Source organism: Heteronotia binoei, chromosome 2, assembly GCF_032191835.1.
Source record: "Heteronotia binoei isolate CCM8104 ecotype False Entrance Well chromosome 2, APGP_CSIRO_Hbin_v1, whole genome shotgun sequence".
NCBI classification, from domain to species: Eukaryota; Metazoa; Chordata; class Lepidosauria; order Squamata; family Gekkonidae; genus Heteronotia; species Heteronotia binoei.
Window position 1 is genome coordinate 371,320 of NC_083224.1, and position 17,585 is coordinate 388,904.

At 60.8% G+C, this 17,585-nt stretch overlaps 2 protein-coding genes across 2 annotated transcripts in view; one reads left to right on the forward strand and one right to left on the reverse strand.

Moving 5' to 3' along the window:
* Positions 1–3: 3 nt before the first annotated feature.
* On the reverse strand, positions 4–17,491 carry ZNFX1 (zinc finger NFX1-type containing 1). Its single transcript, XM_060233502.1, has 13 exons — positions 17,458–17,491; positions 9,547–11,328; positions 9,187–9,306; positions 8,860–9,002; positions 7,411–7,554; positions 6,936–7,050; positions 6,429–6,673; positions 6,176–6,315; positions 4,780–4,934; positions 4,533–4,678; positions 3,433–3,543; positions 2,945–3,040; positions 4–2,774 (listed from the first exon to the last, which is right to left on the reverse strand). Exons 1-13 carry the CDS (start codon positions 17,489–17,491, stop codon positions 327–329), a joined length of 5,679 nt encoding a protein of 1,892 aa, XP_060089485.1. The 3' UTR covers positions 4–326.
* The window catches only part of ELMO2 (engulfment and cell motility 2), a 48,127-nt gene continuing 39,661 nt past the window's right edge, over positions 9,120–17,585 (forward strand). The window contains exon 1 of the mRNA XM_060263762.1: positions 9,120–9,126. The gene's annotated coding sequence lies outside the window, so the exon portion shown is untranslated. The remainder of the gene's footprint in view (positions 9,127–17,585) is intronic.

Here is a 17,585-nt window from a genome sequence, read left to right on the forward strand (position 1 = left end):
ACCTTGTCTTAAAATATTTTATTCATCATGTTAAAAAATGTATTATGGAACATTTCATTTTATTTTATTCCATTTTTCCAATTATTCAGAAAAAAACCAAATAGGCTTCAGGAAAAAAACAACAGAAAGGTTTTTTCCCCAAATTTCCCCATATTTTTCCCCGGCCTTCACATCTCTAGTTCCTCCCCCTTGTTCAGAAAAGACAGTGTGGGGCCAGGCCCACTTCCAGCAGAGGTTCCAGAAGACTTCAGCAGCTGCTGGAGCTTCCAAGCAGGTGAGAAAAGGTGGGTCTGCGGGGATGGGGAGATAACCAAGGCAGGGCCTTCCTAGAGGAACCCGTGCCGCTCGGCCCCACGCAGCAGGAGGTTGGCAGCCTCTGACCAGGCAGCGTGGGTCGCCCCGTCCATCTCGGGGGCCAGCCGGTTACTGGGATCCAACCTGTGGTTAGTCCCTCCAATAACTTCCTGACACTCTGGGCAGCGGCCCTCCTCCATGGCGCCCCCACACTCGGTGATCACGTAAATGTGCCCATTCTGGCACTTGAACCAGTGCCCCTGCCGGTTTGTCATGACGGCAGTGACGATCTGCACCCTCTCTGCCTCGGAGATGCCCAGCCCTGACTTGGGCAGAGCGGCCTTCACCGCCTCCATCTTCTCCTTCACGAACCTCTCGTCTTCTGGGGTGAACCTCCCCGCGGCCTCCAGGACCCGCCTGACTGAGGCGATCAGCTCCGCCGTGGGCTCTTCCAGCGGCTTCCATCTTGCTGCCGCGCTGCAGGCACCCAGGAGGTCCAGGAGGAAGGCCAGCCGCTGCATCTCAGCCTGCAGGTCCAGCAGCTGCTGGGGGGTGAGGGTGAGGTGGGGCCCCTCCAGCCACTGGGCCACTTCCACCAGCCGTCTCCTCACACCTTCCTGCTCCCGGGGGTCCAGCTTGCTCAGGGAGGCATGCAGCTCAGCCAGCCGCAGGAAGAAGCCCACCTGGTTCTCCAGGACCTCCAGCCTTTGGTGGGAGAGAGAGGGCTGCTCCAGCTTCTCCAACAGCTGCTGGTACTGTTGGGGCAGATGCTGCTCCAGAGCCCTGGCACCGGCCTTCAGCTTGACCTCCAGCCGGCGATGAGTGGCAGCCACCTCCCCTGGGGAGCCCCAGATCCGCTCCTTCACACTCTCAACCTCCTGTAGGCTCCTCCTCACCAGCATGCCGTAGCGCAGGTTCTTCCGGATGGGCGTCTGGCAGGTGGGGCACACCTTCAGCCTGATGGCGTCGCCTCCGCCCTCGTCCATGTAGCAGTCCAGGCCCGTGACCTCGAAGACGTGTTTGCAGTCCTCCAGCTGCACAAAGCGAGCCCCGGGCTCATCCTCAAAGCCAAAGAAGATCTGCGTGAGCTCTTCCCGGTCGCACTGCAGGCACTTGGAGGGGCACGGCTCCCCGCACATCCCAGCGCACGTGTGGCCGCACGGCAGCTGCTTCGGACATGGCACATCGCAGCGGGGCCTGTCGCAGGGCTCGGAGCAGAGCTTGGTGCACTGGTAGTGCTGGCAGCGCCACTCGCAGGGCTCGGCACAGGGGGTGCAGGGCTCCCCGCACGTCTTTGGGCAGAGGCTGTGGCCACAGCGGTTCTCGCAGGGCCGCTGGCAGGGGGGGCACTTGCTGGTGCACGGCTGTTTGCACGGGTGAGAACAGATCAAGAGGCGTTTGCAGGGCCTTCTGCATTGCTCGTGAAATCGGCCACTGAAGCAGGAGTGGCACGAGCCCGGGCACGGGTGGCCACATTCCAGCATGCTGAGGCATTTCTCCTGGCACGGCACAGGCTTCCCGCTCTCCATGTCTGCCGCAGTGCAGCACGTCACCTGCTGGCTGTGCCCACACGCCAGGGTGACTGGAACCATTTCCGGACAGCGCCTGGTGCACCCCTGGCCACAGGTCTCCCTGCAGGGGTGCCCACACCGGAGGGTTTTCTCGCAGGGTGCCTGGCAGCAGAACTCCTCTGCGCGGGTTGAGCACGGGACCTGCTGCAGGTGCCCACACTTGGGCAAAACCCGGGGCATCAAAACCAGGCACTTCCCGCACGGCTCAGAGCACAGCTTGGGGCAGCGGTGCCCGTTGGCGCATAGCCTTCTCTGGCAGTCCTTCACGCACTGCACCTCCTTGTGCTGGAGGTCGTAGGGGTGGCAGGCCCGGGGGCAGACGTGGCCGCAGCTCAGCCGGTACTCGCAGGGGAGGCTGCAGCCCCCCTCGGGAGCCTTGCTGAAGTCAGCAGCGCAGGCCACGGCGGTCCTGGTGTCCGGGTGGTTCTGGCAGCAGAGCAGGAGGGAGCGGCCGATGTGGCCCTTCTCCCGCAGCGTGTGCAGGATCTTGCTCCAGAGCGGGACCTGGCTCAGCATGGCCATGTTCCCGATGCAGTAGAGGCCCTTCTTGGCGCGGGAAAGGGCCACGCAGACGCGGTTGGGGATCTGTAGGAAGCCCACCCGCCCTGCCGGGTTGCTGCGCACCAAGGAGAGGAGGACAATGTCGTTCTCCTCCCCCTGGTACTTGTCCACCACGTGCACCTTCACCCCCTGGAAGGCCTTGGCCGGCAGCAGCTTGCGCAGGCAGAAGAGCTGGCCCGTGTAGGTGGTGAGGATGGTGAGCTGGGAGGGGAGGTAACCCTGGCGCAGCAGGTACTGGCACAGCTCCACCACAAAGCGGGCCTCGTGAAGGTTCTGGTGGCTCCGCCCTTCCTGGATCTCCTGCTCGGGGAACTGGTGCTCCACAAAGAAGAGGTTGGAGGAGACGCCCTGCCAAAGAGAAGAGGGTGGGGGTGGGGGGAGGAGAGGCCGTAGGCAGGGCAGCCCTTGCGAAGGCCCACACACGCAGCCCTTCCTTAGAAGGTGCCCCCCCTGTAAAGCCACTCATGGTCCATGGGGAAGGACAGGCGGGCAGAAGAGGGTGTGGGGCAGACACATACCTTGATGTTGTCATACTGGAGCACCGAGGGATGGTTGGCCAGCTCCTGGTAGATGTGCGGGGTGAGGAGATGGGCGATCTCTGGCCGCATGCGGTGCTGGAAAACCAGGCATAGGTCAAAAGGAGCAGGCAAGGCATGAGGGGTTGGGGGGAGGCTGCCGTAGTCCCCGGAAGAAAGACCCTCCCCCCCCCAACTTCACGATGTGGACTTTGAAGAGAACAAGAAGTCTGCCACCCCCCCCCCCCGGGATGGGACACCAGTTGCAGAGGTGAGGGTCAGGTGGGCTGGATCACGGGGCAGTTCTGTACCGCTAAACCCCCCCCCACCCCACTGCTGCAAGGGCCACTGAGGCAGACAATGCAGGCTGCTGCACAGAACAAGCATAGAGGGATGGGGGGGGGGGGCTGAGAGATTGGAAAGAAGAACAGCTGTCCCTGGCACCACGGCTGGGTCTTGGAGAGGCCGAAGTGACCGGCATGGCTCCCCACCTGGAAATCAAGGCGGACAAAGGGCAGGCCGACCTTCACCAGCCGCTCAAAGAGGGACACCTCCAGGTTGAAGTTCTTGGCCAGGTCATAGACGTTGGCGCTCGGGCGCAGCTGCCAAGAGAGACAGAGAGGGGTCTTGGCTCTTCCCCTTCCCACGGCAGCATTGGGCGGCCCCCAAGCCCCCTCCCACCTGCTGATGCTCCCCGAAGAGAATGAGGTGCTGGCAGGTCTTGCTGAGGGAGGGGAGGGTGAGGGTGTGGCATCCCTATTCCCACGGCAGCCTCAGGCGCCCCCTCCCCCCACCTGCTGATGGTTCCAGATGAGGTGGTGGCAGGCCTTGCTGAGGGAGGTGAGGTGCTGGCAGTCCTTGCTGAAGGAAGGTATGGGCCTCCCCATTCCCATGGCAGCCTCAGGCGCCCCCTCCCCCCACCTGCTGATGGTTCCAGATGAGGTGGTGGCAGGCCTTGCTGAGGGAGGTGAGGTGCTGGCAGTCCTTGCTGAAGGAAGGTATGGGCCTCCCCATTCCCATGGCAGCCTCAGGCGCTACCCCCACCTGCTGATGATCCCCAAAGAGGATGAGGTGCTGGAGGCCTTGCTGAGGGAGGGGAGGACGAGGGTGTGGGCTTCCCCATTCCCATGGCAGCCTCAGGCACCCCCGGCCCCTCCTCCCACCTGATGCTCCCCGAAGAGGATGAGGTGCTGGCAGGTCTTGCTGAGGGAGGGGAGGGTGTGGCATCCCTATTCCCACGGCAGCCTCAGGCACCCCCCCGCCCCCACCTGCTGATGGTCCCCGATGAGGTGCTGGAGGCCTTGCTGAGGGAGGGGAGGGTGAGGGCCTCTCCGTTCCCACGGCAGCCTCAGGCGCTCCCCCCGCCCCCACCTGCTGATGGTCCCCGAAGAGGATGAGGTGCTGGCAGGCCTTGCTGAGAGAAATGAGGGTGTGGGCCTCCCCTTTCCCACGGTAGCCTCAGGCGCCCCCTCCCTCCACCTGCTGATGGTCCCCGATGAGGATGAGGTGGTGGCAGGCCTTGCTGAGGGAGGGGAGGGTGTGGGCCTCTCCGTTCCCATGGCAGCCTCAGGCGCTTCCCCCCCGCCCCCACCTGCTGATGGTCCCCGATGAGGATGAGGTGCTGGCAGGCCTTGCTGAGGGTGGTGAGGGTGTGGGCCTCCAGGACTTCCGCTGCCTCCTCCACCACCACCACACAAGGGGCCACCTTCTGCAGCCCTTGGCGGTACCTGGCAGCTCCTGGGGGGGGGTTGGAGAGAGAGAGAGAGAGCACTGTCATGCCACATGCCATTCCGGGGGGGGGGGGGCAAAGCCTTCCTAGACACCTCCATGCCCCTCACCTGTTGTCGTCATCCCAATAATCTGGGCCTCCTCCAGGATGGCCAGGTCCTCGTGGAGCCGCAGCTCTGCCAGCCTCTCTGCAGCCGCCTGGTAGCTCTCCTCGTCCTCCAGAATGCTCCTCCGGATCTCGGCCTGGTACTTCTGCAGCCAGTGTCTGGGGGGGGGGGGAGGACCTTTAAAGTCCTGCGCAGGCTGGAACTGCCCTCTGAGGGACCGCTCCCCCCCCCATATGTGCCCCAAAGGGCTTTGCGCTCAGAAAAGCAACGCTTCTTGATTGTCCCCAGCCCTATGGGGGCCTGCCCAGACTTGACTAGGGCCAGGGATGGTGGACCATGCTCCCATCAGAGGTTAGGGCCCCGTAAGATTTGCTGCCTTTCCGAAGGGCCTGCAAGACGGACCTGTTCCACCAGGCCTTTGGGTAAGGCAGCGGACACCCAAATTAAAGCAATCTGATTTCCTCACTGAAGCGTTTTACCTTCAACAGCCCATCTCAAACATGTACATGTATCAGCCAGTATCATAATGCCCCTGTATAAATTGATGGTGTGGCCTCATTTGTACTGTGTGCAATTCTGGTCACCGCACCTCAAAAACGATATTATAGCATTGGAGAAAGTCCAGAAAAGGGCAACTAGAATGATTAAAGGGCTGGAACACTTTCCCTTTGGAGAAAGGTTAAAACACTTGGTGCTCTTTACCTTGGAAAAACGTCGCCTGAGCGGTGACATGATAGAGGTTTACAAGACTATGTATGGGATAGAAAAGATAAAGGACTTTTCTGTTTCTTACAATATAAGAACTCATGAGCACTCCATGAAATTGCTGAGCAGCTGGGTTAGAATGGATAAAAGGAAGTGTTTTTTTGGCCACTGTGTGACACAGTGTTGGACTGGATGGGCCACTGGCCTGATCCAACATGGCTTCTCTTATGTTCTTATGTGACACAGAGTGTTGGACTAGATGGGCCACTGGCCTGATCCAACAGGGCTTCTCTTATGTTCTTATGTGACACAGAGTGTTGGACTGGATGGGCCACTAGCCTGATCCAACAGGGCTTCTCTTATGTTCTTATGTGACACAGAGTGTTGGACTGGATGGGCCACTGGCCTGATCCAACAGGGCTTCTCTTATGTTATCCAACACGACCACCTTCTGTCATCATTGGTTATTGGCCAGCTGGAAACTGCACTAAAATGATACACCTCTGTCTCCTGCTCTTAACCAGGAGGTTAATTTGTTTTAATATACTGATGTTACTGGCTTTAATGCTTTAAGTGTTTGACTGTGTTGCAATCCGCCCTGAGCCTGTCTGCAGGCTGGGGTGGAAAAAAAAGGCAGGGAGGGAGGAAGCGCTGGCTGAGCTCCTCAACGGCTGACCCCTGTGAAGGCAGCTACCTGTAGAGCTGCCAGCGCGAGCCACGATCCAGCCGCCAGACGTCATGGACAGCCTCTGCCTGGGCCTCCGTCATGGCTTCCTGCTTCCTCAGCTCCCTCTTCACCTTCTCCTTCACCTTCTTCTTCTGCCCTCGTTGTACCTGCAGCAGAAGCCAGAGGGGGGGTGCAGATGAGGCCTCCCCCGTGGCACATCTGCGTTTCTTGTCCTCTCAGCAAGAAAGGGGGGGGGGGACAAGGACAAGCCTCCTCTCACCTCCCAGCCGCCATTTCCCAGCAGCTCTCTGGGGGGCTTCCCCTTTCCTTGTTCCTCCTCCTCCTCCAGCTTCAAGGCCAGGAGCACATCTGCCAGCCCAGCTGTGGCACCTTGGCGGTGGGGGGGCTTCTGCTTCAGAAAGTGGGGGGCAGCGACTTCATCACTGTCCAGCAGGCGCTCATCCTGGATCAGGTCTGCCTCCTCTGCGATGGCCAGCAGGTCCGGCTCCCCCTCCTGCTGAGGCCCTGTGGGATGAGGTCAGGGGCTGAGCCCCCAGGCGGGCCAGATCTGTGTGTGCCACAACCCCCTCCCCTGCCCCCCACAGCCCAGCCGAGCCTGCCGCAAGAAGAAAGAAAGGGGGCGATCAGGCAAGTCATTTCCAGAAAGGGAGGTGATGAGCTCCCCCTCCCCCAGCAGGAGGGACACTGCGGCCCAGGGTGCTCCAGGGGCTGGACTAGATGGCCCCTGCAGGGCCCCTTCCTTCCAGCTCTGGGGGGTTCTAAATACCTGCAGCATCTTCTTCCCCATTCGGCTGCTCCTCGTCGCTGCCGGCAAAAGGGGCGAGGCCGAGGCCCAGCCACTCCACCAGCAGAGAAGTCCCCTCTGGCAGCCAGCCCTCCTCCTGAAGCAAAACAGAGCAGCTCAGCAGGGGTGGGGGGCAGTGCTAGGACCCCCCCTCCTGTTCTTGAGCAGCACTTCAGCATTGGCAGTGCCAGGCTTGCAAAGGCAGTGGGGACAGTTTGCCCCCCCACCTGACTGAGCCCCTCCCAGCCCCAGGCAGGGGGGGTGGCCTTCCCCCTCGGGAAACAGCCAGAAAAGTGAGGGGGTGGAAGTGGGCAGAAGCCCCGCCCCTGCACCCAAGTCAGAGCCAGAAGACCATTCCCTCCACAATGTCCGGGCCCCTCCCTCTTCCTCATTTGCTCCTCAGAAGGGCCAAAGGAAGGCTTCTGCCTCGTGCCTGGGCTGTCCTCTGCTCCCTTACCCAGCCCCGCATGAGGCTCTCCCAGTGGGGCTTTGCCATGTAGCTCCGGAGGTGGCTGTCGTGCAGGATCCCGCACCCGCTGCACTCCAGCGAGGCAGCCGACTCCTGCAGGTCCTCCTGGGAAATCCTCATCTCGATGGAGATCTGCCGGAGAAATCGCCAGCTCAGAGGAGGGTGTTGGGTCCTGCCACTCTATTGCTCCCAAAACTACCCCCCCCCCGCCAGGAGAGAGTCCCTGGAAACAGCTCTTTCCTCTGAAGCAACAGAAGCCTTTTTTCTGGAGGTCTCCGCACAGCTTCCCTTCTCTACAGTCCCAGGGCCCTGGGAGATGCACTCAGCCCAGAGAATCCCCATCAGACAAACTGGCCAGATTTCCCCCATTCTTCTTACATCGGATACCCCCATCCCCTTTTGCAAATCTCAGCAAAGCCTGGGAGGAGACCACAGAACCACAGAGCTGGAAGGGACCTCCTGGGTCATCTAGTCCAAACCCCTGCACTATGCAGGAAATTCACAAGTACCTCTTCCCGCACACACACATGGTGACCCCTGCTCCATGCTCAAAAGATGGCAACCCTCCCCGCCCCAAACAAAAGAACACAACTCCCCAGGATCCCTGGGAAAACTGGCCTGGAGAAAAACAGCTGCCTGATCCCAAAGTGGCCCCCAGCACTTCCTTGGGTGTGGCAGAAGCAACGAGAACGCAGCCCTGAGGAGCCCTCCCTGCCCTCATTCTCGGGATCTGCCTCATTCACAGGATAAAGACAGCACAACCGAAGTTATAGCGCCCAATGGGGACAGAAAGTCTCCCGTAAGATTTCAAAATGGCGCTAAATTCCACGCCTTTTGGAGTTTTGTGCCGTTTTGAAATTTTACTGGGGACTTTCTGTCCCATTTGTCCATTGGGGATTCTATGTGCAGCCTTTGGACGCACGGAAACAGAATCTTGTGGGTTTTGCAGCTTTTTGCACTGATGCATCAGAAACACTTTGATATTTCTTCTGAGTTGACCTCCTGTTCATTGGGACTCCTTTGATGGAACTGTGAAACTTCTGGGGAATTGTTATTGCCATTTAGTCTTCTATTGAATATATTTGTATGATTTTGGTTCAATTCATTCTTATTTATTTGGTCACTATAACTTCGGTTGTGCTGTCATGATCCCACAAGTGACCTCTCTCCCTCCACCAATTCACAGAATCAGCATTGCTGTCTGACCTCTTTCAAAACCTCCAAAGGAACTGCTCTGTCAGGAAGTTTGTTCTAATATTTAGTTGAATGTTCAGACCAGGCATTTGTGTTCTGTGTTTGAAGGCAAATCTGCAACTGGCCTTGGCACCCCCCCCCCAGATGAAAGAAGTCACTGAGGGAAGGAGGGAGGGAGGGGGCATCAATGGGGCTCCTTGAAAAGTGCCAGTGTCTTCCCTTCACCCCACTTCTGCAATGTACCTCGTGATAGGCCTGGCGCAAGCGGAAGGGCAGCTTGTGCCGAAATCTGTTCCGCAGCTCCCGCAAGGTGAACTGCCGCAGGCTCTCACTGCTGCTGCGCCCCCCCACACGCACAATCCCACTTTTCTGGAACGTGTAGATTCCTTCGAAAGAAGCTGCAGGCATTAAGAGCCCCGGAGCGCAGGCTCTGACCCCCCCGCACCCCCACAAGATGGGAGCAGACAGTGCAGCAAGAACAGCAGCTCCACCTAGCGGCTGGGCTTCACCGCCTGCCCCTTGTGGCACTGCGGGTCCCCTGGGGGGAAGGGGGCTCACCCGGGCACTCACCTTCCAGAAACTGGTCCAGGGCGTGGTTGGTGTAGCAGACCACCAGGATGGGAGACTTTCCCCGCTGGGCTTTGTTGCGCAGCAAAGCCCGAACTATCTTCAGACCCACGTAGGTCTTGCCTGGAGGAAGCGGGAAGTCAAGAGTAGCCCCCTCCCCCCAGCTGCCCCCCCCAGAAAGGATGACCTGGGCAGGTGCTTTCCCACCCTGCACTTCCCCACCCCCCTCCCTGCTTAAAACGTGCCCCTTGCTGTTTGCTCTGAGACCTCTCAGTCCTCGGCACAGAAGCCAAGGAGCCCTCTCTGTCTGGCTGGTCCCCAGCTGAGGCCAGCCTTGGGGGGGGGGAGGCCCCCCAGACCCACCTGTCCCAGGAGGTCCCTGGATGATCGCCAGCTCCTTGGTGAGGGCCAGCCGCAGGGCTTCCATCTGGGACGCATCCAGGCCCAAGAGGTCCAGAGCCGGCCACTGGTCAGGGTCCAGAATGTCCACCCTGCTGCCGGCCAGAGCATCCCGGCAGTTGTTCCCCCCGTCAGCGGCTGGAGCTGCTGTCATCAGTGGTCTGAGGTCATACCTGCTCTCCGTCTCCAGGTACGAGGGAGCTCTGACGAGCGGCTCGCATTTCACAATGTAGTCCTGAAAAGGGATCTCCTCCTCTCGCAGCTCCTGCAGCCCTTTGAGCACGTGCCGGTAGGCCTCGAAGTAGGCCGTCGTCTCCACCATGAGGAAGGAGTCGGCAGGGCCGACGTCGGCCAACAGGGCCCTGCTGTGCTTGTTGAAAGAGAGGTGCACAACACCCTTCCGCAGGTCCTGGCTGTCCCGGTGAGACACCGTGGCAAACAGGAAGCTCTCAAAGTGGTCCTTGGAGAGGCAGACCAGGGAGCCGTAGAGCAGCCGCTTGGAGTTCTCCCACCGGACCAGCCTCAGGGACTTGGTGTCAAACTGCACCTTGTGGTCAATCCCAGTGGCCGAGCAGAGAGGGCTGAGGATGCGGACGTCAAAGTACACCCGGATGTCGTCGAACCTCTTTCCCCGGAGCCCCCGGTCCTCAACGCTCTGGAGCAGCTGCAAGATCCCTTCCCGCAGGGGCCGGACGAAGTCCTCCCGCAGCAGCCGGAACTGGGTGTCCAGGTACACGGCCGGGCTCTCGTACTGCTGGGAGATGATGTTGGGGCGCAGGAAGGGCTTTTCGTCCCCGTGAACCTCCTGGTAGGTGGGGTAGATGGACAGGGTGCGGTAGGCGGCCGCCTCCTCGCCGGGAGCCAGGGGATGCACCAGGGTGCAGCTGTCCGCCTTCAGGGTGCCCTCCCGCCTCTTCTCCTGAAGGTGCCCGATGAAGGCCTGCACTTTCTCCAGCCGGCTCTCCGTCTCCGGGGCAAAGTCCACGCCGGAGGCTCTCAGGGCGTTGACGGCTGCCGGCAAAGCAGACATGAGCACGGAGACGTTCTGGATGGAGCTGGCAGGGAACACGCTGGCCATTTCCTGGACCAGCACCACGATGTTGTCGATGTGCTCCGGGTACTGATGCCGCACGGCCGGGGTGGCCTCCGTCAGCATGTTTGCCACGTAGCGCGGCAGGCAGATCTTGAGGAAGTTGGAGTCCTTCACGGCGCCCATCAGCTGCTGGATGCTGCGCCTGTCGATGCGGGAGCTGCAGGCCGTGCGGAGGGCCTGGCAGAGGGCTTGCAGGAAGCAGGGCCTCATCGCAGTCGGAGCAAGGGCCTCCTTCAGGCTGGGGCTGGAGGCCAGGGTGATGGCCACTTCCGAAGGCTCCTTCTGGAGGAGCGACTCCAGGAACTGCAGCCCGATCCTCTGCGCTGGGCGGCCCTCGTGGTGCGGGGAGCCTCTTGGCGCAGGGGGAGCCCCTCTTCGTCCTATTCCTCTACCACCGGGGAGCAGAGCTCGTGCCCGCCAGTCTTCCAGGCCCTGCGCGTTGCGCTGCCTCCTGGGTCCCTCGACAGCCGCTCTGCCCTGGGGCATGACCACTTGCCCCGAACCCAAACGCCTTTCCTCCCTCCTCCCAAGATGGAGATAGCCCCCTGGAGGGGCGGGGCTTCCTCTGCGGCGCCACCCCTCTCCTCCAGGGTGTCCTGGTCCCGCCTGGCCACGATTTGGACCTTCCTGGGGCACATTTGCTCCTCTATGACCTGCAGAAGAAGAAAGAAACTGAAGCTGAGGGCTCTCATGGCCAACTCCTGGGATGGGGGGAGACCAATCCACGCACAGACCCCGAAGACTGGAAGGGAGGTCAGTCCCCAGGCCCTGAAGCCCCCCCCCCCCCGGAACAGGAATGTGACGCTCCCGTTTGAGAGGGCGGGACACCCACAGGCAGGGAACTGCTTCGAGGCCGTCCTTTCTAACACATCCCACAAGGACAGGCATCTTATTTCCCCCTCCCCAGCCACTTCCTTTTTCCCAGAAGCCTCTCCCCCCCCAAGCCTCTCCCCCCTCCGGCTTCCCGCTCTGCTTCTAGGGCGGCCAGCCCAGCCATCTCCCAACTCCAGAGGGCTTGTGGGGGGAGGGGAGGTCTGGGAGGGAAGTGACCCCAGCAGGGTGCTAAGGCCATAGAGTTTGCCCTCCCTCCAGAGGGGAACCCATCCTGCCAAACTGCAGGTGTTCTCCAGCCAGCTGAAGGGAGGGGGCAACGGAGCTCCCCAAGAGGTAAAGGCTGCTGGGGAGGGTGGAGTCTAGGGCACTGTGCCCTTCCGAGAGACCCTGCTTCTCAAGCCCCACCTTCACCAAACTCCACCCCAGCCCCATAGCCAGAAATGGGTTTTTTGGGGGGGAGGGGATAAAATGTTGGGTGGGGGGGGTCTGTGGGGCTTGGCTGCGCCATCGAGCAGCTACCCACCCAGCCCCAGCTTTCTCTCTCACACACACTCTCTGTTGCTCTTTCTCTCTCTCTCTCTCTCGTGCTCTCAGTCACTCTCTCCTCTCACTGCTGCTCTCTCGTGGTCCCCCTCTCTCATTTGTTGTCTCTCTCTCGTGCTCTCAGTCACTCTCTCGTGCTCTCTCTCCTCTCACTGCTGCTCTCTTGCTCCCCCTCTCTCTCCTGCTGTTGCTCTTGCTGCTCTCTTGTGCTCTCTCATAGTCGCTCTCTGCCGCTGTTCTTCCTTGTGCTCTCTCTCTTGCTGTCACTCTCTCCTCTCATGCTTTCTCTCACTGTTGCTCTCTCGCTCTGTCGGTCCTACAGAGGGAAGGGGGGGGGGTTACATACAGCGGCCTGCACGCCCCCCCCCCGGTAGCTATGAAGAAGATATTGGATTTATATCCCGCCCTCCACTCCGAAGAGTCTCAGAGCGGCTCACAATCTCCTTTCCCTTCCTCCCCCACAACAGACACCCTGTGAGGTAGATGAAGATATTGGATTTATATCCTGCCCTCCACTCCGAAGAGTCTCAGAGCGGCTCACAATCTCCTTTCCCTTCCTCCCCCACAACAGACACCCTCTGAGGTAGATGAAGATATTGGATTTATATCCCGCCCTCCACTCCGAAGAGTCTCAGAGCAGCTCACAATCTCCTTTCCCTTCCTCCCCCACAACAGACACCCTGTGAGGTAGATGAAGATATTGGATTTATATCCCGCCCTCCACTCCGAAGAGTATCAGAGCGGCTCACAATCTCCTTTACCTTCCTCCCCCACAACAGACACCCTGTGAGGTAGATGAAGATATTGGATTTATATCCCGCCCTCCACTCTAAAGAGTCTCAGAGCGGCTCACAATCTCCTTTCCCTTCCTCCCCCACAACAGACACCCTGTGAGGTAGATGAAGATATTGGATTTATATCCCGCCCTCCACTCCGAAGAGTCTCAGAGCGGCTCACAATCTCCTTTCCCTTCCTCCCCCACAACAGACACCCTCTGAGGTAGATGAAGATATTGGATTTATATCCCGCCCTCCACTCCGAAGAGTCTCAGAGCGGCTCACAATCTCCTTTCCCTTCCTCCCCCACAACAGACACCCTGTGAGGTAGATGAAGATATTGGATTTATATCCCGCCCTCCACTCCGAAGAGTCTCAGAGCAGCTCACAATCTCCTTTCCCTTCCTCCCCCACAACAGACACCCTGTGAGGTAGATGAAGATATTGGATTTATATCCCGCCCTCCACTCCGAAGAGTATCAGAGCGGCTCACAATCTCCTTTACCTTCCTCCCCCACAACAGACACCCTGTGAGGTAGATGAAGATATTGGATTTATATCCCGCCCTCCACTCTGAAGAGTCTCAGAGCGGCTCACAATCTCCTTTCCCTTCCTCCCCCACAACAGACATCCTGGAAGGTGGGTGGGGCTGGAGAGGGCTCTCACAGCAGCTGCCCTTTCAAGGACAACCTCTGCCAGAGCTATGGCTGACCCAAGGCCATGCTAGCAGGTGCAAGTGGAGGAGTGGGGAATCAAACCCGGTTCTCCCAGATAAGAGTCCGCACACTTCACCACTACACCAAACTGGCTCTCCACTATGGGCCTGCTCCACCCCCAAATAGTTGGGTCTTTCCTAACCTGGAGATGATAATAATAATGATAATAATAATTTAATTTCTATCCCGCCCTCCCCACCTCGGCAGGCTCAGGGCGGCTAACAACATTTTATAAAAACATACAGTGGTTAAAAACCTTTGAATTTAACAATATAAAACAGTAAACATTAACTTAACAACATTAAAAACAATCCAGTAAGTGCAATTATTCAGCGGTATAGATCTTCAAACCGCATTGGCGGATCCTTAATTGCCGATCTTCTTAGCAGTCCAGGTGTGCAAGCTTAAAAAGGGCGTCCTTGCAGGCCCTGTGGAACTGATCAAGGTTCCGCAGGGCCCGCACCTCCTCGGGGAGTCGGTTCCATAGGGTAGGGGCCGCGATTGAGAATGCCCGTACCCTAGTATTCTGATATTTAGTCTCCTTCGGCCCAGGGATGGTCATTAGATTTTTCCCAACTGACCTCAGTGCTCTCTGGGGTTCATACGGGGAACCCTCTCTCTTTCCTACCTTTATCTATCTACCTTAAGCTCCCCCCCCTCCAGCACTGGCAGCCAAGGAAAACTGTGGCCCAGTTTTGTGGTGCCGGCCACTGGGCAAGGCCTACTGGCATGGTAGGGAATCCTCAAGGATTTCAGGGGTTGTGTGCCTCACTTTCCCCTGTATTCCCGTCCCTCAGTTTCCTTCCCCCCCTCCCCCTGGCAACCCCTATATCACGGGGGGCCAAACTTGCTTAATGTAAGAGCCACATAAAATAAACATCAGATGTTTGAGACCTGCAAGACGTGTCAGAGGTTTGAGAGCCACAAGACAAGGAAGGAAGGAAGGCAGGCAAATAGATGGGATGAAGGAGGTGGAAGGAAAGCAACTTTAAAGGCATTCTCTAAGTCGTCACTTGGTTTGGAGAAGCGGTTTAGAGAGACAAATGCCTTCTTCACGCCAGCCAGCAGGACGGCCAGGGCTTCAAGAGCCACACATCATGTGTGAAAGAGCCACGTGTGGCTCCCAAGCCACCATTTGGCCACTCCTGCCCTATGCCCCCCCTCTACCTGCCTCATCCTCACATTCTCAGCCAGTCATCACCCTCTGACTTCCCACCCACCCTCAGTTCCATTTATCTTTGATTTAAGCATTCCCCACAGTGGGGCCCAGAACAGCTCCCCTCCCTTTTATCGGCACAACAGCCCCCTGAGGTGGGCTCGGCTGAGTCTGCAGCTGGTCCAAAATCACTCAAGGAGCATCTGTTGGGGGGGGGGGGAGGGACGGAACCCTGCTCTGAAGCCCTGACCCCTCTCCCACCCTGGTGTCACAAATAGCACATCCGTGTTGGGGCCAGACAAATGCTGTCCTGGGAGTTGCTATGGCATGGAGCTGCTGGGTTTAACCTGCTTGCTGGCTTATCGACAATGTTGCGTCTGCCTCACTGCACTGAAGCTGGGTTCAGGTAGCCGGCTCGAGGTTGACTCAGCCTTCCATCCTTCCAAGGTCTGTAAAATGAGTCCCCAGCTTGCTGGGGGGAAAGCGTAGAGGACTGGGGAAGGCAAGGGCAAACCGCCCCGTAAAAAGTCTGCCGTGAAAACATTGTGAAAGCAATGGCGACCCAGAGTCGGAAATGACTGATACTTGCTTTACTTTTTTCTACTGCTGCACAAGTAACTTTCTCACCCCACGTGTGTGGTATAGCTTTGGACTGAAGTCCAGGAGACTTCTGCTTTTTGAGGCCAATTGCCTGAGTTGATTATGACAGCAAGGGGTGAGGTTGGGGGGGGGGGAGAGAAGGGGAATGCCTCATCGGTAGAGAAAGAGGTGCCTCGTCCTTCACACCTGCAACAGCCCGGAGCAGCCTGGTCTCACCAAGGATCTGGCGTATCTTCCCTTCGTGAATAAACCCACTTTGGGTTCACCACAGAAGAGGCTGGTACACCACCTGGCAGCGGGCTGTCAGAGGGGGGGAGTGGGGGCTGCTGCAGCTGCCAGACCTCCCACCCTCAAGCGATCCCAGGCAGGTGGCTAGGGTTGCCAACCTCCAGCTGGGAGCTGGAGACCCCGCCCAGAATTGCAACTGAACTCCAGATCTGTCCCCCCCCGTCCCCCCCCCCCGAGAAAATGGCTGCCGCATTCTACCCCTCCCTGAATCTTCTCCAAAGCCCCCCATGGGTTTCTTTTGTCTCGAGACCCCGGGTTTTCTGCCACCCGAGGGGGCGGGGGGGGGGAGCTGTGCGTGGCGCAGGCGCCACTCCGGGCAGGGGAGTCCCCCGGGGGTGGAGCTGCTCTGCTCTGCTTCCCTTTCCCTGGCCGGGTGGCTCGCTTTTAGTTTCGCTTCTCCTCTCGCTCCTCCTCCTCCTCCTGCCAGTGGGCGCGGGGACGACGCCGGGAAGCCCGAGGGGGCGGGAGTCCAGCCCCCCCCACCCCCTTCTCCTCCCGGGGCTCGCCTGCTCCGCACCCGATGGGGGGCTTGTTCAGCCGGCGCCCGCCCTCGGGGGGGGGGCAGTCCGGCGGGGCAAGCGAGCAAGGGGCGCCTCTCCCTCCCTCCCACCTGCGGGGGGGGCCTTGTTCAGCCGGCGCCCTCCCTCCTCTCCTCCCGGGGGGGCCAGTCCGGCCAGGCAAGCGAGCAAGGGGGGGCCCGGGGGGGTGGGCTGGGGGGCGCCCCCTCCCTCTCACCTGCGGGGGGGTTCGTTCAGCCGGCGCCCTCCCTCCTCTCCTCCCCTCCCGGAGGGGCCAGTCCGGCCAGGCAAGCGAGCAAGGGGGGGCCCCGGGGGGTGGGCTGGGGGGCGCCCCCTCCCTCTCACCTGCGGGGGGGTTCGTTCAGCCGGCGCCCTCCCTCCCTCCCTCCCGGAGGGGCCAGTCCGGCCAGGCAAGCGAGCAAGGGGCGCCCCGGAGGGGAGGGTGGGGGGCGCCCCCTCTCTTCCTCTCCCTCACCTACGGGGGGGGGGGCTTGTTCAGCCGGCGCCCGCCCTCCCTGTCACCTGCGGGGGGGTGTGGGGCGGGCATCGCCCTGGCATGGCCAGCGGGGGGGGGGGGGGAGCCAAGCCCAGGCGCTGCTCTCTGTCTCTCTCTGCCCCGCGGCGCCACTTTCGCTTTCCACTTCCCCGCCCCCCCCTCCGCCTCCCGGGGCTCGCCTGCTCCGGACCCGACGGGGGGGGCTTGTTCAGCCGGCGCCCTCCCTCCCTCCCGGGAGGGCCAGTCCGGCCGGGCAAGGGAGCAAGGGGGGGCCCCGGGGGGTGGGCTGGGGGGCGCCCCCTCCCTCTCACCTGCGGGGGGGTTCGTTCAGCCGGCGCCCGCCCTCCCTCCCTCCCCTCCCGGCCGGGCAAGCGAGCAAGGGGCGCCCGGGGGGTGGGCTGGGGGGTGCCCCCTTTCTCCCTCTCTCTCACCTGCGGGGGGGCTTCTTCAGCCGGCGCCCGCCCTCCCGGGGGGGCAAGCGAGCAAGGGGGGGCCCCGGGGGGTGGGCTGGGGGGCGCCCCCTCCCTCTCACCTGCGGGGGGGTTCGTTCAGCCGGCGCCCTCCCTCCCTCCCTCCCCTCCCGGGGGGGCAAGCGAGCAAGGGGGGGCCCCGGGGGGTGGGCTGGGGGGCGCCCCCTCCCTCTCACCTGCGGGGGGGTTCGTTCAGCCGGCGCCCTCCCTCCCTCCCTCCCCTCCCGGGGGGGCAAGCGAGCAAGGGGGGGCCCCGGGGGGTGGGCTGGGGGGCGCCCCCTCCCTCTCACCTGCGGGGGGGGCTCGTTCAGTCGGCGCCCTCCCTCCCCTCCCCTCCCGGGGGGGGCAAGCGAGCAAGGGGCGCCCCTCCCTCCTTCCCTCTCACCTGCGGGGGGTGTGGGGGGGGCATCGCCCTGCATGGCCAGCGGGGGGTGGGGGTGGGGGAGCCCAGCCCAGCCCAGGCGCTGCTCTCTGTCTCGGTCTCCGTCTGCCTCCTCGCCCGCCTGCCTCTGC